Source organism: Phyllostomus discolor, chromosome 2, assembly GCF_004126475.2.
Source record: "Phyllostomus discolor isolate MPI-MPIP mPhyDis1 chromosome 2, mPhyDis1.pri.v3, whole genome shotgun sequence".
In the NCBI taxonomy this organism is placed as follows: Eukaryota; Metazoa; Chordata; class Mammalia; order Chiroptera; family Phyllostomidae; genus Phyllostomus; species Phyllostomus discolor.
The window spans coordinates 193,390,469-193,413,174 of NC_040904.2; the positions used below are offsets into that span (position 1 = coordinate 193,390,469).

The window sequence follows — 22,706 nt, forward strand, 5'->3', positions numbered from 1 at the left end:
ATACTAGGAGGACACAAAAGAAATTGTAAATATGTGTGTGTGTGTCAGCAGAATAATTTTGAGTTATTCAGATTTAAGTTGGTTTAGATATCAACTGGGTGTAAAATCAGATAAAGAAAATAATGAGTGTAGGCCACTTTAACTTATTCTACAATTGAACTTGTGAAGTGAGACATTAGCCTATTAACTTTACCAATTAACTAGAATCACACTAAAGAGATTAAGCCTTTGAATGCATATGCATAGTTCTAAATTGGACAAGACCTACTAACAGCATCCTGACCTATGACCATATTGTCTCATTCTCTCCATGCCCCATAAAAGGCAGTTTTTCCTTATCCATCCCTGTGACATCAGACATTGCTCCCATCGCACGATTGTTCATCTTTACTGTTTTACCAAATGGAGAAGTTATTGGAGATTCAGAGCGTTTTGAGATTGAAAACTGTCTAACCAACAAGGTGAGTGTTTTTAACATAAAATAAATAAGTAGGACTATAGGAACCACCTATTTTACCCCAGAGGGAAAAAAATGAGTGCAGAAAAGTAAAATCAGTTGTCCAAAGGTTCTCGGCAAATTAATGGCACAACCAAATCTCTAGTCAGCTAAAACAATAATTTTTCAATTACACAAAATTCCTTCCACATAAAACATAGTTTAATTTTGTGTCCATGGTCCTCTGCTCCATTGATTCAACTGTGTGAGATATGTAAGATGCTATGACTCAAAAGTCTCAAAAACCTAAAGAATACAAATACTTTATCATGAATTAGAGGTAAAAATGGATTTCTAAAATTCAAACAAGTTATCTATACCTAACAATCATCCATTGTCTCCTTAGGACAACACAGCTTTTCAACAGCAAAGGAAAGATGAGTGACTGACTTCATGACTGACTCCCAAACATAGCCATTTACAGCTGAATGTCAGGATGACTCAAAAACTGTGGGTTTCTGCAGGATCACACAAATAAAAGTACTGGATGACTTTTACTTCATGTTTTACAGGTGGATTTGAGCTTCAGCCCAGCACAAAGTCCTCCCACCTCACATGCCCACCTGCGCGTCACAGCTTCTCCTCAGTCCCTCTGTGCCCTCCGCGCAGTGGACCAGAGCGTGCTGCTCATGAAGCCTGAGGCTGAGCTGTCCCCATCCTCGGTGAGTTTCCTCAGCCTTGGGGGTTAGAAAGGGACACATGAAGGGCTCAGAGCAAGGAGAAGGCCCTGCTGAGAGTAAAATACAAGAGTATAATAAAATTTTACCCTTTATCTATTTTTTATGATTTCTCAAGCTCTCTCACACATTTTCTCATTTAATCTTTCCAACATCCCAAAGTAACATCCTCATTTTATGATGTAAAAACTAAGATTTGTAACAGTTGAGAGACTTATGCAAGCTTACCCAGTAGTAGGTGACATAGCTGAGATGTCATTCTGAAATTGCCCACAAACTTTAGTCTCTTCCATGACATAATTTCTCTTTCTATAAGGAATCAAATCTAAACCCCAATTACTCACACTGTATAATAATCTTAATGAAAGCTAAATTTTGTTAAGATCCACCACTTATGTAGGTCCTAAAATGAATAGGTTGCTAAAATAAAATCATTTTTGATCAATGGAGCAATTAAGACTTTTTTTTAAGATTTTATTTATTTATTACTTTAAGGGAGGGAAGGGAGGGAGATAGAGATGAGAGAGAGATAGAGAGAAACATCAATGTGCGGTTGCTGGGGGTTATGGCCTGCAACCCAGGAATGTACCCTGGCTGGGAATCGAACCTGGGACACTTTGGTTCCCAGCCCGCGCTCAATCCACTGAGCTACGCCAGCCAGGGCGCAATTAAGACTTTTATAAAATTAATAATATGAGCATAAGTCATGAAACTTTCAATAGATCTAACAATGTATGTTTCTAGAGCACTTGGGATCTGTAAAAGTGGTAATAAGTGATTCACAAGTTATTTAAAAAAATGACTTATCACAACTTTGTCAGAAATGATGATTCAAGGACTAAAATTTTAAGTCTCTGTTTCTTTCTAGAATTATATAATTCATAGTGGTGATATTCGGAGTGTCATGATAATTCACTGTTGTTACCACCATCATCACCACCATTGTAAGCACACTATGTACTCCGTCCATTGTAGGAGCTAAGAAAATAGCGGTAAACATATCACATCCTTGTCCTTATAGAGCAGTGACCTTAGAGAGACTGTAATAAAAGTGATATATAATATAAGGTTATATATGGCTCAGAAAAATAAAAGGTGAAATATTGGTTAATAATTAGCATCAGGAGAAAATATTTTTAACTATTTTTATTGTTGACACTTACAAATGTCCCCATTCCCAATTCTGTCACCTCCACCCAACCCCCATTCCCCTTTCCTTCTGGCCTGCACCACACTGTTCTTTGTGTCTGTGTATCATGCATATACGTTCATTGGCCGATCCCTTCTCAAACATGGGGTTTTTGAAGGGAAACCTATCAGCAAAACAGGAAAAATCAGAGACTCCTTTTCTAACCTATTTAGAACTAGGTTATTCATTTTGAAATTTTTCAATATAATTCGAGTAAAATGATATGGTATTAGGAATATATCATTGTCAAAGGTTGTCACTGGAAAATTTTATAGCTTTAATTGCCTCATGCATCGATATTTAAAAGCAACAATTAACTTTCTTGTTTGGAAGGTATTGTTACTTATCAATGATGGAAGATAAATCAGTAATATTGCAGTTTCTTTTAAGTTTGTTAGTTTCTACTTCCCAAACTTCAGTTGTATGTATTAAATTTTAGCCCTGGTTGGTGTAGTTCAGTAGACTGAGCATGAGCCTGCTAACCAAAAGGCTGATTGTTCAATTTCCAGTCAGGGCACATGCCTGGGTTGCAAGCCATGTCCTCAGTTGGGAGCATGTGAGAGGCAACTGTTTGGTCAATGTTTCTCTCTCACATCGATGTTTCTCTCAGCCTCTTTTTCCCTTCCTCTCTCTCTAAAAATAAATAAATAAATCTTTTTAAAAAAAAAAGAACACTTATGTTCACTTAAAAAATTAACTGTGAGATTTCTATATCAAGGATCACAATCCTGTTTCTAATAATCAGACTTAATATTCTTCAGAATGGAAGGTTTATACCAAAATTCTATGCAACCTTTATTCGTCTTTTATTAATAGATCAAAATATCTACTCATAGCATAATAATTACTACACAGAAGACAATGACCATATTTCTCTACTTGAATTAGAAGATGGCATCAGGAAGTTAACCTGAAACAAGGGAGTTTTCTCTCTGGGTGATTTCTTTGGAGACGTACCTTGTTTTTTACATTCCCTATTTATGGTAGTCGATTCTAAGCTAGTTTTTTCAGCTTCTATTGAAGGAATTTGGTCTGCTGCTTAATATTTTATGTCTACCCTATTCTGTTTAGTAGGGTAAACATAAATTTAATAGTTGTTCCAGTTGCATCATGAAGCTTTGAGTGTTATAGAAGTGGGAAGGAATTATGAACAAATGGAATATTTGGGCTCTTGGAGTTGTAAAAATCTTCAAGCTTGCTTGCTTTGAAGATGACCTGGAAAACATTGGTTCAGCTAATAGAGATAATAGACATGCTCATTTATGTACCGGTTTGACTCTTCTACTCAGGAACAAAGATTAATAAAGAAGTTTAAAGGGAGTTTTGGTTAGTTATCTACTGGTGCATAACAATTTCCCCCAAATTTTGGTTTAAAACAATAAACATTTATTACCACAAGCAGTTTCTGTGGATTAGGAATCCAGAAGTGACAACCTCAGTGGTCCTGGCTGGTGATCTCTCATGAGACTGCGTCAGCATGTTGGCCAGGGCTTTAATTATCTGAAGACTGGGATTGAGGTTTGGAAAATCTACTACTAAAATGTGTTTCTCCTACAGCTGTCAGGAAGCCTCAGTTCCTCACTAAACAGACTTCTTCATAGGGCTGCCTGAATGTCCTTGTACATAACATGGTGATTTTCTTCAAAACAAGTGACTTGGATTGAGAAGAGCTCAAGTATCTTTTGTGACCTAGCCTTGGAATTCATATAACATCAATTTCTGCAAAAATCTTACTAGTTACAGATGTCAGCTCCACTCATTATGGGAGGAGCTATAGAAGGCAGAAATTACTGGGGGCTATTTGAAAGGCTGTCTGCACAGTCTGCCCTCTGACTTCCAGTGATTCATGACTCCACCACATGTAAACCCTGTTCTCACTTTTCACCCCCAAATTTCTAAAAGGCTCATTCCAAAATAGCAACAGCTCAAAGACAGAACCTCATTCTTTAACTTGAGTCTAGGTGCACATGATGCTCCTTGCCTGTAGATCCTCAAGTATAGTTTCTCTAGCTATAAAGACCTGTAACAAAATTACAAAGTTATTTACACCCCCCCCCCGACCCAACATACAATGGTAAAGTGGCATACTGACACTCCTAGAGTGGTGTTTTCTTTTTTCCTGTTTTTTAATTAAATTTATTGGTATAACATTAAGCTAATAACATTATATAAATTTCAGAAGTACAACTTTATAATATGAAATCTGTATACTCTGTTTGGTACAAACCTCATCCAAAGGTTATTCTCCCTTTGTCACCTTGTAATTGACCCCCCACCTCTCTTCTCCTCTGGTAACCACCATTCTGTTTTCTGTATCTATGTATCTAGTTTTTGTTTGTTTGCTTATTTGTTTATATGTTTTTTGTTTTTTTCATGTGTTGCTATTTGCTTTATATCAACATATGGGTGAAATCTTATAGTCCTTGTCTTTCTCTACCTGACTTACTTCACCTAGCATTAATACTTTCAAGGTCCATCCATGTTGTCACATATGGCAACATTTTATGGATTTTTATGGCTCAGTAATGTTCCATAGTATATATGCCCCACATCTTTTTTAATCCAATCATCTGTTAAAGAACACTCCTGTTTTTAAAAGTGGGGGAAACAGGAGGCACACAGGAGTTACTGGTCCATAACAATTCTGAGATCCAGTCAAGCAAATGTTGGAAGTTCTTTGATAGAATTCAGTCTTACTCTGGAAGGAATAAATAACCAGGCCTCTTTCATTGGTCATCCTTTTGTTTCAAAAAGTAATCTGTGTTTACGAATACATAGACACTGTTCTATTGAATAGAGATGATATATAGTCATTTATGTACCTATGTGATTCTTCTATCCAAGAATTAAGATAAAATTAGAAGCTTAACAGATGCCAACAATTCCTACCTAAATTTCTCAGGGCATTAACGATTCATCAACACAGAAGCAAGTTAAGTCTCCTTGCTATATTTGAGTCTAGTTTTATCTCTAAACATTACAATGAAGTGTTTATTAATCCTTGGTAATTTAAGATTTTGTTCAGTGGAAGTATTTTCCCAAGTTTGTTTTACCATCTTTAGAACAAAAAACACTACTAAACAAATGTTTATCCTCTCTAAGGTACTAACTACATGAAGGTACTCAGAAAAGGGATGACAATTATCATATTTTTCTCAGTTCACTGGATATTCAAAACAAAAGTAGGTTAAAATTCTGTCTTTAATCTCTGCACTGCTACAGGTAATAACCTGCTCACTTACGAAGGACCTCACTTATTTCCCTGAAAATTTGGAAGACCAGGAAGAAAGAGAAGCACGCTGTGGTTATAGTTATATCTTTGGTCAAGGAATGTACATTGAAGGAGATATCTATAGCTTTCTAAAGGTAAAAGTCCTTACTAGTTATATGAGAGTCTGAATGTTAGTAAAGCTTTATACACAATATAATTTTTCAAATTGTTTAACCTGGCAGTAAGTCAGAGCCAAGGCATAGATGTAATCTCTGACATTTCATTGAGATATCTCAAAATTGAGATATGTTTAGTTATATTTAGTTATGGGTATTTTTTAAAAGGTGATAAATTACACAGTTTAATGAGCCATAAAGTGCTATAATTTTACCATTCTATATTTCTTGTCCACGAAACTAACATAACAAGAAGGCTATTGGAATTACATAGGAAATTCTAAGGAAAATATTTTTCATGCCATCTAGTCAAGTTTACAAATTTATTGAATGTCATTTTTACAGGGCATGGATTAAAAGGTGCTCACCAACTCTAGAGTCCGAAACCAGAGTCATGTTCGATGTCTAGCCAACCCATGGCATCAAGCGTTCTGGCAGATCCTATACCACATAGAGGTAAAAAGAAAAAGTTGTTTTTAATTAGGTGTTACATACAATAATAATACTTCATAAAAACAAAAAAAGTACAATGAGATACTAATGGAAACTTGCAATGCTTCTTGCTGAGATCAGTTAGCTGGGAAATGACATGGCCAGAACTGATCAGAGTTTTTCTGTTTGTTGTTGTTTGTTTGTTTTAGATGAGTCAGATACTTCAGGGGCACAGAATCAGCTGAAATACAGGGAGGAAAAGCAAGTTTATAATGAAAAAGACAATAATTCTGATTATGAAATCAGAGAAAAGACATTCATAGAAAATGCTTTACCTTGCAGAATAGAAAGAAAGAGATAAGCATCGCTGGTTGAAAAGAAACAATGTAAACATGGCAGAAATATCTCATAACCCAGGGCCAAACAAACACCAAAATAAAATATCAGTGAAGAAGCCCTTTTCTAGGCCCTTCAATTTCTGCTTAGAAACATCTGTCCAACCTCCAGGTAAATTTGCAGTGCATCATCCAACCCATTTCCATCCCTCTCTCAGGGAATTCTGGTTATCCTTTGCTCCAAATATTCTTGATGTCTATCTGTAACAAATATTAATATCTTTGAGTTGGGATTATGATTCAGAGGTACTATATATGAAGTGGGTGTGTAATGCCTTTTTTCTAAGCCTCAAATCCTTCATTAATAAATTGAAGCAATTTAAAAGCACTGCAAGACATTTCAAACTATGCGATAAAATAAATACCAAGTACAAAAACACAATAAAGAATTTTTAACTCATTAAAATTTGTTTCCATGTTCCTTGACATCAAGTTTATTGTAGTCACCATGTGATGTCAATACCCATCTGCCAAACCAATCTTATCATGAGGAAAACAATGCTGTCAGCTCACTTTTAAAAGACCATGGACAGTTGTCTCCAAGTATAACCTTTAACAGTAACACCAATTGCAAACAGTTTCTTAGTAATGGTGAATATTATTTTTTTCAGGTACTAAGAAGTTTATAAATAAGAGAGATTAGGAAAAGAAAAATAATCATGAAGTTTACACATAAGAAATTTGAGTTTATACCATGAAATTTAAGGGAAAAGAAAATTTCTGGAAGTTGATAGAAAAGAATTTCAGGCATATAATATAACTCAGAAAAAATAACTTCTAAATGTATAATGAATACACAAAGGAGATTGAAATGAGAAAATATAATAAATGACTCGGACTATGAAGCAATGGAAAAGACAAAGAAAAATAGGTATTTTGTGAAAGTTCTTGAAAATAATTTGAAGAACATAAGTCCATTCCCATGACTGTTTGGGAAGTCATCTTGCAACCTTCAAAGTGATTGATGGCTAAGAACAGTAAATATGGAGAATATAACTTTAATAGTGTCCCTAGACCTGAGAGCGAGCGACAGAGAGAGAGACAGAGAGAGAGAGAGAATATGGAAAAGAAAGGTTAATCTAAAAAGAGTAAAATTATGCTGGACAATGATAGAAACCATTAGTGCTTGGAATGATAAAAACTAAGGTATGAATATGAAAATTATTATTATTCATGGGCTCAGTAAATATTAACTGAATACTTACTGGCCTAGTTTGTGAACATATAACAATATTGAGAAGAAAAATCTTCAGTTGTATGAAAGTTGTATGTTAATAGGCATAAAGAGAATGAAAATAAAATAAGCAAGTAAATTAGCAGTTTATTAGAAGGTGATAGATTCTATAGAGAACATTTCAACAGAGAATATGGTGATAAGTGAATGTCTTACCAAGAGAGTAAAATTTTTAGCAAAGATTTGAAGAAACAGAGCCAACTAAATGACTATCTGGAAGCAGAATACTGCAGTCATAAAAGGCAACTCCAGTAATAGAAAATACCTGCAGATTGCTTGTTATATTCAAGAGATTAGATTAGATAGGTAGATGATAGATGGTAGATAGATAGATAGATAAGATTGATAATAGAATTTTCTTAATTCTTACAACAATCCTTTAAGGTAAGTGTATATTTTTTATCACCATTTTCTTCTTTTTTGTTTTTTTCCAGCTTTATTGAGATATCATTGACATATATTGACACTATTGTTTAAGTTCAAGATGTACAATGTATCCATTTGATACGTGTTGTGAAACACCTACCAGGGTAGAACTAGCTAATGCCTCCATCACCTCACCCATACCATGACTTTTTGTGTGGTTATCAGCATTTTTGAAACAGAAAAACTGAACCCAAAAAGATTAAGTAACTCAGCCAGTAAATACATGGAAGAATGGGGATTCCAATCAAATGGTCTGACTTCAGATCCATGTTTTTTAACTACCACACTATTCTGCCTCTCAAAGGCTCTAATCTATAAGGCAAGAGATTGTCTGGAATGTAAAAAAGAGTGAGGAAGCCAGTGTAGGAGGAACAGAGTAATAAAGTGAGGACACTTGTAGAGAGAAACCAGAGGAATAATTGAGATCAGATCGCGTAGGGCCTTGTAAATCATTGAAAGGATGTGACTTTTTGCTGTGAGTGAGGTGGGGAGACTTTCAGAAGAGGAACGACATGATCTAATGTTGCTCAGAAGGATCACACTAGACACTAAATTTAGAAGAAAATAACTTTCACACTTTTTGCTTTAGAATAAGGAAGGTCAAAAATGAATGCAACTATTACAAAGCTAGATTAAGTGTTTCTTTTTAAGCTGTGAACAGAACATCCAGTTGAATGTATTTTGTCATCAGCAATGGAACAGATGGTACGTGGGTTAGTCCAGGGATCAATACATTTTAATGAAGTCAGATGGGGAAAGGAGGGGGGAAAAGATTTTGTCTTGGCAAATGAATTTTAAACATTTAAAGTAGAATTTATTATTGTAGCATGAGGAAGACTCAAATTTAAGATAGAGATGGTAAAAGAATAGGTAGAGAATCAAATTGACATTGAGAATAAGAGACAATAAGGAGGAAATAGCTATCATCTAATAACTGAAGTAAAAGTAACACATCCTGCCATGGTTTGTTAACTGTAATAGCTGGAGAAGTTGGAGAGTCTTTGACATGCGGGGGGGGGGGGGGGGGGGGGGGGGGGGGGGGGGGGGGGGGGGGGGGGGGGGGGGGGGGGGGGGGGGGGGGGGGGGGGGGGGGGGGGGGGGGGGGGGGGGGGGGGGGGGGGGGGGGGGGGGGGGGGGGGGGGGTGGGGGGGGGGGGGGGGGGGGGGGGGGGGGGGGGGGGGGGGGGTGGGGGGGGGGGGGTGGGGGGGGGGGGGGGGGGGGGGGGGGGGGGGGGGGGCTGGAAATGGGAAATAGTTCATTTAGATGCATCATCCTCTTATATACTTATAATTAAAAATAAGAGTAAAGACAGAGATAATAGACCATCAGTGAGAAATCAAAGTCAGAGACAGAGATGGATACCATTTGACATGAAAAGATGAGGACAAGGACCTGATGGAAAGAAACTATGATATCTATTTTAAAAATTACCATTGATGCTTTTAACAGTTAAGAGAAATATCCAGGGGAAATTCCTGGAAATATTCCTTCTCTTATTAATTTCTCACAAGGTTATTCTGAAATATAAGAGGGATACTTGAGTGGAGAACCTAATTGATACTCAATTTATAAGCATGGTTTTGGGCACAACATGGACCAGTAACCTTTAGTAACCTTTACAATTAGTTCTCTACCCTCCCTTTTGTAAATATTTTCCTTGCCTCAGCCATAGAGCTATTCCAAATGGAAATATTTCTTTTGAAATCTTGAGTTCTTTATTTCTCCTTTCCATCAAATAAACAGAATAAAATCTAATGATCTAGCCTTGTTATCAAGAGAGCAATGAATTTATAAGCTACAATATGATATACAGAATTGATATTATTAAATTCTATTCACTTCAGTGGTAATTCAATTTCCAATATAACCAACACTCATGTTGCCTAAAGAGAGTTTTACCTTTTTTGCTCAGCTTTTCTATGAAGGAAACAGTTATCTCTGACAGTACTCTCTGAAAACCTGCCATTTCCCCCACAAACCAAAAAACTATCTGTAAGTGATCTTGTTCTTCCAGCCTCCATTCACATAAAATTATGCTATCTCTAGGATACATAGAATTTCTACCTTTAACAAAAAGAGTCCTCTCTGCTCAAATAGCATGGACACAAGAACTTATTTCTAAAGTTCTACAATTTTTAGGAAAACTGAAAATTTGCTCTGTCTCACAAATACATGCACCATAAAATAAATAGATGCTTTTCCCCTAACTAGATTCTTATTATTTTTTTCTTATTTTGATAGGTTTACCAGGTGCAGCAGGTCCATATATTCCTCAACCTATGGCATATAATGTAATGTATGAAAGTAACATTCAACGTCCAGAGCCAGTCTCTGAAACGGTGCGGAGTTATTTTCCTGAGACCTGGATCTGGGAGTTGGCGGTGGTGGAGTAAGTAACATTCTCTCCTCCGTTTGCTATGGGTGAGGCTATATGGCCCCTCCAGCATTTTCAACTCTGAGATAATCTCTCTGAAAAGTTTCATATAATTGTCTTAACCTTTTACCCTTTCATGAGAGACCTAAGAAAAACACGTTTATTGTATAAGTTTGCTAGTATAATTATCTCTCAGAGCTAAACAAGTCTAAAATAATTATTCCTACCAGAAAACAGACATGGGGGGCTAAAATATTCAAATTCTATACTGTCTACTGCCATCCAGAAAGCCCCTCATAAACAAGATTGGAATAAGCATATAAACAAATCAGGTTATATAAGTATGATGGTTTATTTGTTGGATCATGAATCTTAAACATGCTTTATGGGTAAAGCATGTCCAATAATGAGGGTATCTTAAGGACCAAACTGAATCATACTCAAATAATTCTTTTTAAAATACATGCATGTAATGTGGCCATAGACTGGTAAGGGAAAGATATAGATATTTGCCCATTTAATCCCTTGCTGTTTCCCACCTCAGTCCCCAGTACATAATCAGTATACACATGCGCCCTTGCACAGGAATCCCTGAGTGGATTTCATTCTTAACAGTTCCTTCACACACATTAATTCTCACTTGAAAAAAAGACATTTTACCTGCTTACTCTCTGTTCCTCACTTTGCCATCCTCCCCAGCTCATCAGGTGTGGCTGAAGTAGGAGTAACAGTCCCTGATACCATCACTGAGTGGAAGGCAGGGGCTTTCTGCCTGTCCAATGACACTGGACTTGGTTTCTCTCTTCCTGCCTCTCTCCGAGCCTTCCAGCCCTTCTTTGTGGAGCTCACAATGCCCTACTCTGTGATCCGTGGAGAGGCCTTCACACTCAAGGCTACTGTCATCAACTACCTTCCCAAATGCATCCGGGTAAGAAATAAATGAGGGTGAATTGAAAGGGTAGATGGAACTTCATTGGTCAGTCAGCTCCTGATTTGCTCCCAAGACTATGGATAATTCTAGGAATTATGAGCTAGCACTGCAAATAAACAGTGCTAAAGAACTCGAGACAAGATCTGAAAGATAACACAATGACATGTGAGCTATAGGTACTAAAACTAAAGATCTCCAACCCACATATATATAGTTTTAAGTGTCCTGAATCTTGCAGAATCCTGACACAAGATAAACTTTTTGGTGGAAAATTTTTGATGTTGACACAAAGCTCAGTTTTCTTAATTTCATTGGTGTCCTTCTTTAAGCCCTCATCTCTACACTCCCACAATATGTACTTTTAACTTCTCTTTTAACACTTGTAAATTATGTCATATTTTGTGGAGACATTATTCCTTTTGTAATACAATACCCTCTAGGTAGGAACCTTCCCTTCAAAATTTGCTGTCTTATATAGAATAGACATGACATGTATTGGAGGAAGTAGGAGAGGTAGGAAGAAAATCTACAAGGAGGTAAGAGCCAGCAGATAGAAACCAGGACACAGTGTTCCCAGGGACAGTATCTGCAGATGTCCCTGATCTCCCCTAATCTAAGTGCCAGCTCCTCCTACTAAGTAATCAGTCTTGATTTGTGTCATTCCTATGTTCATGCTTCTCAAAGCATACATGAAGTCATATTTTTTTTCTTCCAAATCCCAGTTTAGTGCAGTATCTCAGATGTGGCCTCATTTCTGTGCATTCAGTGTCTCTCCATATTCTGATAACATCTATTTCTATGCCTCCCTTGTGGATGATAGGTCAGAGTGCAACTGGAAGCTTCTACAGCCTTCCTAGCAGTCCAAAACACCAAGGGAAAAGAATCCTACTGCATCTGTGCAAATGAGCGACAAACCGTCTCTTGGGCTATAACTCCTAAAACTCTGGGTGAGTGAGTTTCCTCCAAAATGTTTGCCCATCAACAAGGGTGGTAGATCTCTGAACGCTGCTTACATCATATTCTCTCTTTTGCTACCCACATTGCCTCCTCCCACTGCTCCTATGACATCTGAGCCCCACAATCACTTTACTTGGGCATTGGCCATTCTGCATGCCTCAGCCTTGAGTTTTTTGTTTTGTTTTGTTTTCAGCTTTCTTTCCTATTGCAGCCAACTGTAAGGTTAAAGTGCAGCCCTTTAAGATCATTACAGAGCATAGTCCTTTTCAGCTATTAGCAATGGTTTGGACTGCTGTCAAGATGAATACTCATATTTTCTGCATTCTTTGTTTTAGGGAATGTGAACTTCTCAGTGAGTGCAGAATCAGTGCAGTCCCTAGAGATGTGTGGAAATGAGCTTGCTGAGGTCCCCGAGACAGGGAGGAAGGACACAGTCATCAAAACCCTATTGGTGGAAGTAAGTCAGTCTCTGTCACTTTGACATAGTTTTCTGAGCCCCTAACAGTAGTAACAATAAAAAATAGTATGGACATCCTTGAGATAGCAAAGGATAATTACTATCATGCTCACACAATTCATCTGATAAGACCAATGGAGTTTCCTATCATAAAAGTATGTAAGAAACCTTGCTAGATAAACTTGTTAGCATATTGAAAGTAGTTGTTTAATACATTATGTGGATGCTTTCCCTTATCTTGATCTCTACCTCTCTTTTAAGGTTCGTATATATCTCGTACCTGAATTACATTTGATTTTCTGCTCTTATTATGTGTCATTTTCCCCTCAGCCAATATCCTAGGTTGTTCAATGCTTTATAGGTTTATAGTAATTTGATAATAAGGATGTTAAACATCATTTAGTGTAAACACCACCCTTCAAAGCAATGAGCCTATGGTTGTCCTTCAGTCACCTGGTTGTTTATCCCTCTTCTCCATTTTTTTCTTTTCACCCAAGCCTGAAGGTGTTGAGCAAGAAAAGACTTTCAACTCCATGACCTGTGCTTCAGGTAAAAGTCCATCTTCATAATCATTGTGAGAACAACACCTCACCAGGGTATATATTCCAAGTTACCATGCATGTTCATATATATTGTCTCCCATGATTTTCAGAATGTTTCATTCGATTTGGCATAATACTGAGTATATCTTTATATGCCTTTTACAAATAGGAACACCGAGCCCAAGACAGTGCGTTAACATGGCTTGCGGGTATAGAAGGCTAATACTGGGACTTGCTTGGTTCAGTTTTAGGCTTACTGCCACAACCCAGTGGCTGCTCATTAACAAGCCAGGATGTAGAAACTTAGAGAATAATGGGACTCAGTAGAAAGAAAGCAGAGTCATGATAAGTTTGAATCACAGTTAATATTGTTTAAAATAGTTGACAACAAAACATAAGGTGCTTTCTATTCATTTTACTAAAAATGTGATGCTCATGGCAAAAAAACAATAAACAAAAAACCCTCCATTTTAAATTGGGACTTCACCATATCATTAAGAAACAGTTGTAGCTTTTAAGTTACATTGGTACATCAGTATTAGTTCTATGTCCGTAGTATATACAACAATGTTCTTGTCATTTAAGAAAGACCAATTTAAGGCATAAAATCAGAGACTAATAAAATCAGAGAATTATACAATCAATTCAGAGAACTATAGATTCCCACCAGCTCCTAGCATTCTTTTAGGGGGCTACTGTGCACAGCAACCAAACATGGCAAAGTGAGAGCAAAAAGACTCAGGAAGCCACATAGTGCCAAGAAAAGCTGGGCTGTTAAAGGCAATCTCATTGTAAGTCAAAATTCTTATTCCTTGAACTCAGGTTTCCTCCAAAAGATGTAATAATGCTACTGCTAAATGTAATGGTAACAATAATAATAATTGCTCACCTGTACTGAGATTGAAGATGTTGCAGAGGCTTTTCTAATTCATATGTGTTTTATATCTATTATTTCACTGAATCATCACATGAGCAAGTTAGACTAGGAAGAAGTTAAGCAATTTTTCCAAGTTCCATAGCTAGTAGGTAGCAGGGCCAGTATCACACTGAGGCCATGTGGCTCTAAAACCCTGTTCCTAACCACTACATTATATTGCTATAACAGATGTAAATTGTCTGTTTCCAAAGGTACTGAAATATCTGAGCAATTATCCCTGAAGCTCCCAGAAAATGTTGTCAAACAATCTGCCAGAGCCTCTTTCTCAGTTTTGGGTAAGTCATCTTGCATCTAGGAAACCTGGGACAAAAGAACTGCCACCTATATATTTATGTTCTAAATATCAACTTATTGATAGTATCTATTTACATAGGGTCCTGGAAGGCTCACTCTCTCTAAATACAAATTTTTCCTTGCCTAAATGATAGAGTATATGACTTCTCAACACAAAAATTATTTGTCTTTAATAATGTTGGCTACATATGAATTTAAATTACTCTGACATTTAATCTCATGTTCCCCAGGTGACATATTAGGTTCTGCTCTGCAAAATATACAGAATCTGCTCCGGATGCCCTATGGCTGTGGAGAACAAAACATGGTCCTTTTTGCTCCTAACATCTATGTGTTGAACTATCTGAATGAAACCCAACAGTTGACCTCAGAGATCAAGTCTAAAGCCATTGGCTATCTCACCAGTGGTAAGTGAGACAACAAAGTTTACTGTGTTACTCTAATGAGTTTTTCTCACTAAGTGTGCAATCTATCACCAGACTTTAAGCTAATATGGTGATTTTTGTAGAAATTAAAAGTTTCCCACCATCTAATACGATGTTGCATTCTGACATATCCACAATAGCCATGAAACTAGGACAGATCCTACACATGAAACTGTCAAATGTCAGTGGCATCTCGATACATCAGCTTGCACCTACAGATATCCTGCCTTTCTATAATACTTCTTAAATTTTTTTAACCTTTATTTCCAGGATATCAGAGACAGCTGAACTACAAACATCAAGATGGTTCCTATAGCACATTTGGGGAGAAATATGGCAACCAACAGGGCAACACTTGGTAAGAAAAGAAAATCGTTCTGAGTTTCAACTATGAGTTCAAAGTATATACATAGAGGATGGGGCAAAAAACTAGATTTATACTTGTTCATATGGAAAATAATACAATAATTAATAATAATATAAGAATAAACTTTTGTGTACTTATTACTATAAATCTACTTTTGTCTAACTATGTATATTAGCCTATTTAATTTTTATGACAATCCTGTGAAGTAAGAGCTATTAGCTTCATTTTACAGAAGGGGAAGTGACATCCATTGTGGATAAATAAATGTCTCTAGTACAAACAATGAGTAAGTGGCAAAACTGAGGAGACTTTGAAGATTCTTTTTATATCCAACACACCAAGCCTCCCTTCTTTCTCATGTTGCTAAAGGGGCATAATAAGTTTGTGATCTGCCCTCATAAGTTGTTGATCAGTGCTGAAGGATTCTAAAATTGACTAGAAAAATGTCAGCCATTACTCATAGTGTGTGCTTTACCACCTTCTACTGGATGATCCTCTGGCTCTATCTATCCATCTATCTCACTATCTATCTCACTATCTATCTATCTATCTATCTATCTATCATCTATCTATCTTGACTAAATTAGACCACACCAAAAAAAAAAAAAAAAAGAGGAAATCAAGGACCCTAAAAGTATTGAAGAGGCAGGATGACATAGAGGAAAATATTTACTGAAGCAGAACATTAGAAGAAGTCAGTCCAATAGAAGGGTAGCTACAGAATACAAAATAAGACATCAGTGGAAAGAAAGAAATATAGAAAGTACAGAATGTGAAAGCAAATATCTTACCCACACAAGAGAACTAGAAGAAACCTAAATCTCTAAAGTGATGCAGAAATGCTTTCAGAAGCAAGAATTCTTGGCAGTGCATTTAACAACATGCCACAGCAAAACTATATATATATGGACATAGATGATATAGATAGATATAGATGATACAGATAGAGATAGACATAGATAGAGATAGACATAGATAGAGATAAATAGACAGAGATGATAGAGATAGAGATAGAGATAGATAGAGATAGAGATAGAGATAGAGATAGCCAGGTTAACAGAAAAAGTTTCCAAACTCAATAATAGCTTTTTGATTCTCATGAGGGTGAATTGGTAGGAGAGGGGGGTCTTATGTGTTCAAAACAGAACATTAAGGTGCTGTATGAAAAAAAAAAAAATGGTCTCAGCATGCCACTCTTCTTCACCCTCCAGGCTCACAGCTTTTGTACTGCAGACTTTCGCCCAGGCTCGACCTTACATCTTCATTGATGAAGCACACATTACTGGAGCCCTCACCTCGCTGTCCCAAAAGCAGAAGGACAATGGCTGTTTCAGAAGTTCTGGGTCACTGCTCAACAATGCCATGAAGGTAAAGAGTTGTGAGTGCTTATCCTAAACTTCATGATACATCAATATTAACATTTCTCCAAGAGCGAGGCAGAAAGAAGACACAGAGAAATTGCAAAGACGAAGTCCAAGGTAACATGAGAGGACATCCAGGAAGGAGTATTAAACCTGAAAAAAGAATCATAAAGATAAAGAAATGGTGCTTTGCATGAGGGTGTTACTTTGTTTGATAGAAAAGATACTGAGGACAATTTGAATAAAAAAAAAAAAAAACAGGAGAGAATATACTAAAATTAGAAGTCAAATTAATCAAGTATAATTAATCAAATTCTCTCTCTCTCTCTCTCTCTCTCTCTCTCTCTCTCTTTCTCTCTGTTTACAGGGAGGAGTGGAAGATGAAGTGACCCTATCTGTCTACATCACTATTGCTCTTCTGCAAAGTGCTCTTCCAGTCACTGTAAGACCCACCTCATTCCCATTTCTTACCCTGAAAACTCCAGACCTGATGTTTGGAACACAGCCCTAATAAAAGCCAAGTCTCTTTGTGCAGTGATGAGGCATTTCTCAGCTAGATGAGCTCTTCGGTCAGTCCATTAAGGGGAATTTATACTTGCACAGTAATGCCCTTGGACTATGTACTAAAACTAATCCTAAAACACAGGTTCTCTAGCCTTATTTTTTGAGAATTGCCTATAAAGTTAAGAGATTTAAAATGTTTCTCAACGTAAGTACAGTGGGCATTTGCTTGCTCCATCCTCTGCTTACCCTAGTTTGATACCATCACCTCTTTGTCTTCACAGCATCCTGTTGTGCAAAAGGCCCTGTTGTGTTTAGAGTCTGCCTGGAGCACAGTGAAGGAGGGGACTGGAGGAAGCCACACCTACACCAAGGCATTGTTGGCCTATGCTTTTGCCCTCATGGGAAACCAAGATAGGAGAAGAGAAATACTGAACTCTCTGGATAAGGAAGCTGTGAAAGAAGGTGAGAGCAAACAGTAAAAAAAAAATTTTTCCTTCCACTTACACGGGTTCTTTAAGAAGAGGAGGAGTATATTCCTGCCAAAAGCAACAAGGTTAGTCTTGAATTCTTTAGCCAGGTCATGTGTTTTGAGATCAGAGCACCTTTTATAAAAATATCTTGTCTGCGATTGCATATGTTATACCATACAGACATAATGCTGCAGGCAAATTATGGAATTTTGTTCCTACCTCCTGAGACCAAAATATTAAACAAGTATGTATTAGATATGCATAGAAAGAGAGAGGGAAACCAACACTGGCACTGACATGGGCTGCCTGTCTGGCAACACATGGAGCTCACCCAGCTGACAGAGCAGCTGTGTGCCCCGGGGACTGGGTCTCTGGGGACCCAGTTCTCTGAGCTCCTCCTTAGTGCCCCCTCCACCCACCAGACTTCACATCTTACTCCAGATGTGCCTGCTGCCTTGGGAGGTCCTGCTTCCATTCCCCTAAGGCAAGATGCCCATCCTCTAGCAGCTGGAGCCCAGCACAGTGCACTCCAACAGCCGCTAGTGCCTGGATGCGAGGTGATCAGTGCCCCACTGGGTGAATTCTACCACACCATGCACGTGGGCCAGGCAGAGGATGCCTTTGGGGACACCTTGTTCCTCAACAACAAGACTGGTGAGCTGGACAGTGAGTCCCTGGATGAACAGGAGTCATCCTCATCATCCAAATGCAGCCTCCTGTCTCAGAAGTTCCTGGTCAGCAAGCTGTCACAGTTGGTGCTTTCCCAGCTGATAAGGGCAGATAAAGTGCTTCCCAGATAAGGTCAAGTTAAAGGAGTTCATCATCACCAAGCCCTTATTATATGAAATGTTAAAGGGACTTATCTAAGAAAAAGATCAAAACTATGAATAGTAAAATGACAACAAACTTACAACTATCATCAACTGAACCTAAAAAAAAAAAGATAAGCAAATAACTAGAACAGAAACAGAATCACTGAAATGGAGATCACATGGAGGGATTATCAGTGGGCAGAGGGAGGGGGAAAAACAAGGGAAAAGGTAGAGGGAATAAGAAGCTTAAATGGTAGGTACAAAATAGACAGGGAGAGGTTAAGAATAGCATGGGAAGAGGAGAAGCCAAAGAACTTATTTGTACAACCCAAGGATGTGAACTAAAGGGGGAATGCGGGTGGAAGGAGGTATGCAGAGTGGAGGGGGAGAAAAGGGAAGAAAAAAATGGACAACTGTGCTAGCATAATCAATAAAATATACTTTAAACTTTTTAACAAAAATTTAAAAATAGAACACGTATAAATATATTTTACATAAGTGCCTACATACTTAGATGAAAAATGGTTGAACAAAAAGCCATACTGAAGAAAGTACAATAACATTTTCAAAGTGATTTTATCTCATTTTTGCGAGATAAATTACTACAAAAGTCCTCTGAGATTAATAGGTAGGTTTTATTTTTATTTTATTTTTCAATTACAGTTTATATTTAATATCATTTTATATTAGTTTTAGGTGTATAGCATAGTAATTAAACAGTCATATACTTTACAAAGCAGTCCCACTGCTATTTCAAGTGTCCTTCTGGCACTGTACATAGTCCTTAAAATATTGACTGTATTCCTTATGCTGTACTTTACTACCCTGGAACTATTTTATGACTAAAAATTTGTAGTTATTAATAGCTTCACTTTTCTCACGAGCCTCTCAACACCCTTCTCCTCTGGCAACAGTCAGTCTGTTCTCAGTATCTATGAATCTGTTTTAATTTTGTTTATTTGTTTACTTTGTTCTGTAGATTCCACATATAAGGGAAATCATACAGTATTTATCTTTCTCCGACTGACTTATTTCACTTAGCATAATATCCTCTAGGTCCATCCATGCTGTTGCAAATGGTAAAATTTCATTTCTTTTTATGGCCGAGTAATATTCCATTGTATCTATGTACCACAGCTTTTTTTATCCACTTGCCTATTGATGGACACTTGGGTTCCTTCCACATTTTGCCTATTGTAAGTCATGCTACAATGAAAATAGGGATGTATATATTCTTTTGAATTATTGTTTTGGGTTTCTTCGGCTATATTCCCAGAAGTGGAATCCCTGGGTCATAAAACAGTTCTATTTTTAATTTTTTGAGAACCCCCCATGCTGTTTTCTACCATGGCTGCACCAGTCTTCATTCCCACCAACAATGCATAGGGTTCCTTTTTCTCTACATACTTGCCAACATTCCTTTGTTGATTTTTTAGTGATAGACTTCTGACAGGTACAAGGTCATATCTCACTGTGGTTTTAGTTTGCATTTCTCTGATGCATAGTGATGTTGAGCATCATTTCATGTCTATTGACCAGCTATATGTTCTCTTTGGGGAAATGTGATAAGTAAGCTTTATATCAATTTATACTCCAGTTCCCAGGAAATATAACAAACAATTAAAGAATGCTGTCTGTCACTTTTCTTTTCCACCAGTCCAATAAAAAAAAAAAAACATTTGAGAGATTGCTAAGTGTACACTATGCTTATTCCTCCAACAGCATTCTCCACCTTAGGCCCACAGGACTAAACCAAGTTCAGCAATGTAATGTAAGCTAGTGGGTTTTGAGGAATTACAACAGAGGGGACCTTACTTCAGCTCAATATTGCTTTCTATATGATATGAATGCATATATCTACCAGTAGTTATAATTCTCTCTTTTCTCACCCTCAAGATAACTCAGTCCACTGGGAGCGATCTCAAAAACCCAGGGCAACAGAAAGTTATTTTTACCAGCCCCGTGCACCCTCTGCTGAGGTGGAGATGACATCCTATGTGCTCCTTGCTTATCTCACTGCTCAGCCTGTCCCAAGTTCAGAGGACCTGACTTCTGCATCACACATTGTTAAGTGGATCACAAAGCAACAGAATTCTTATGGGGGCTTCTCCTCTACCCAGGTTTGTGCTTCCCAAGTAATCTTCTCCTCCAGGTTCACTTGGCACTTAGGAAGTTGGAAAACAGACCAGTTACACAGAAAAGAGAAGATACTAAATAAATCATTAAATCTTGGAAGAAATTTAGAGATATTTGAGAACAGTAGGAAAATAAAGGAAAAAGACCTGAGATATTCCCCTAAAACAATTTTCACTAAGCCCTATGTTATCCTATCACTTCGACTACCTAACCACCTCTAAAGCTGTAGCATATCGTTAGCACACATTGGTCGATGGCCACACTATAGACCAGGGTTTCTGAATATCAATACTGTTGACATTTTGATCCAGATAATTACAGTTGTGAGGGGCTGTCCTGTCCATCGGAAGATGTTTAACAGCCCCTTGGTCTCTCCCCACTAGATGCCAGTAGCACACTACTTCCATTTGTCTTGAGACAAGACAAAAATCAACTCTGGTTTTGAATAAGTGTTCTAGACTATAGACTACATTTTTAGAACCCTGCAAAAGATTCTCTAAGGTGGACCAGAATATTGTGTGATTAAAAGGAAAGTGGCCACATCGACCCTATTTTGATCTTCATAGAATGATTGACAAGTTCTATTTAACCACTCCAAGGAATTCAGACTTTCCACTCTTTTCTCACTACCCTGAGACCTCCCTTTTTACTTTCCCTTTAAATTAATTGTTTTTAAGCTGAAGCTCTTAAATTATTTTTCCCTACCACAATTTTGAAAATATTTTGTTGCGTGTAAAAATGTGTTAAACATCCATAGAGTCTGAGTTGTTCCTCTTATACATCCTCCTTCAATATGTAGGATATAGATAGTGAAACTTGTTTTTTAGGGGTATTAGATGGGACAAATAAAAATCTTTATAAAGAGAAAAGGAAACTTAGGAAAGTGCAATTTGTCTTTTACTACACTTTTTATTCACAGACAATTTTTCTCATTCTCCCATCTAAACAACCATCTAGTAAATGGCAGTCACTTTTTTGTCTTAGCTTTTCCTTTGTAAACCTATACTTTGAAAGATATAGAAAAGAGATCTGTTGATGAGAAAGAGTAGGGCACAACTGGGTACAGAAAAAGTCCCAAGGACAATACAAACACAAGTGAAATGAAATTGTGAGGTTAATTTGCATCAGTAATCCCTTACTTCATTTGGAGAAACTGTAGCATGACTTTGATTGTATCTTAAAGGCAGAGAAAAAAGAAAAGCAATTAGCATTAAGGGGGGAAAACCAGTGTCCCCTTGTGATAGCTAATGCAGACTTTCGAGGAAAACCCCAGCCACCAAAAACTAATTGGGTGCGGGTTCTCCACTCATTTCTTGCAGGACACAGTGGTGGCTCTCCACGCCCTGTCTAGATATGGAGCCGCCACCTTCACCAGGAGTCGGAAAACTGCTCAGGTGACCATTCGTGATTCACAGACATTTTCCACAAAACTCCAAGTGGACAGCAACAACCTCCTGTTACTACAGCAGGTCTCCTTGCCAGAGGTACCTGGGGAATATGTCATAACAGTGACTGGAGAAAGATGTGTGTATCTTCAGGTGAGACTCTGGAGTTATATGGGGAAAAGTCAACTAAATTTAACCTCTTCTGTTGAAAAGCGAGTACCCCCCCAAAATGGAGAAACTAATGGTGTCCTTGGTGCTCCACAGACCTCCATCAAATATAATATTCTTCCTGAGAAAGTAGACTCCCCGTTTGCTTTGGAGGTGCAGACTCTGCCCCAAACTTGTGATGGAGTCCAAGCCCACACCAGCTTCCAGATCTCAGTGAATGTCAGGTAAGGCCTTCTCTATATTAAAAAAAAATTAATTCTGTAATTATGATGATAAATTTTAATTTGATTTACTATAGTGATCATTTTGCAATATATACAAATTGTGAATCCTTGTGTTGTATACTGGAA

At 37.5% G+C, this 22,706-nt stretch overlaps 1 protein-coding gene and 1 long non-coding RNA gene across 2 annotated transcripts in view; one reads left to right on the forward strand and one right to left on the reverse strand.

The window, feature by feature from the left end:
• Nucleotides 1-22,706, forward strand: part of LOC114513891 (PZP alpha-2-macroglobulin like) — a 44,569-nt gene that overhangs the window by 16,583 nt on the left and 5,280 nt on the right. The window contains 18 exon segments of the mRNA XM_036016933.1: nucleotides 325-461; nucleotides 1,009-1,158; nucleotides 5,585-5,728; nucleotides 6,391-6,394; nucleotides 10,448-10,625; nucleotides 11,310-11,538; nucleotides 12,362-12,488; nucleotides 12,834-12,955; nucleotides 13,453-13,504; nucleotides 14,626-14,709; nucleotides 14,959-15,135; nucleotides 15,424-15,511; nucleotides 16,732-16,888; nucleotides 17,249-17,323; nucleotides 17,667-17,847; nucleotides 20,564-20,787; nucleotides 22,123-22,341; nucleotides 22,453-22,580. Of these exon segments, the coding sequence (XP_035872826.1) occupies nucleotides 325-461; nucleotides 1,009-1,158; nucleotides 5,585-5,728; nucleotides 6,391-6,394; nucleotides 10,448-10,625; nucleotides 11,310-11,538; nucleotides 12,362-12,488; nucleotides 12,834-12,955; nucleotides 13,453-13,504; nucleotides 14,626-14,709; nucleotides 14,959-15,135; nucleotides 15,424-15,511; nucleotides 16,732-16,888; nucleotides 17,249-17,323; nucleotides 17,667-17,847; nucleotides 20,564-20,787; nucleotides 22,123-22,341; nucleotides 22,453-22,580 (2,476 nt within the window).
• LOC118499152 lies at nucleotides 4,923-5,234 on the reverse strand. Its single transcript, XR_004901668.1, has 2 exons — nucleotides 5,145-5,234; nucleotides 4,923-5,100 (listed from the first exon to the last, which is right to left on the reverse strand). It is a non-coding gene; the product is annotated as an uncharacterized LOC118499152 (long non-coding RNA).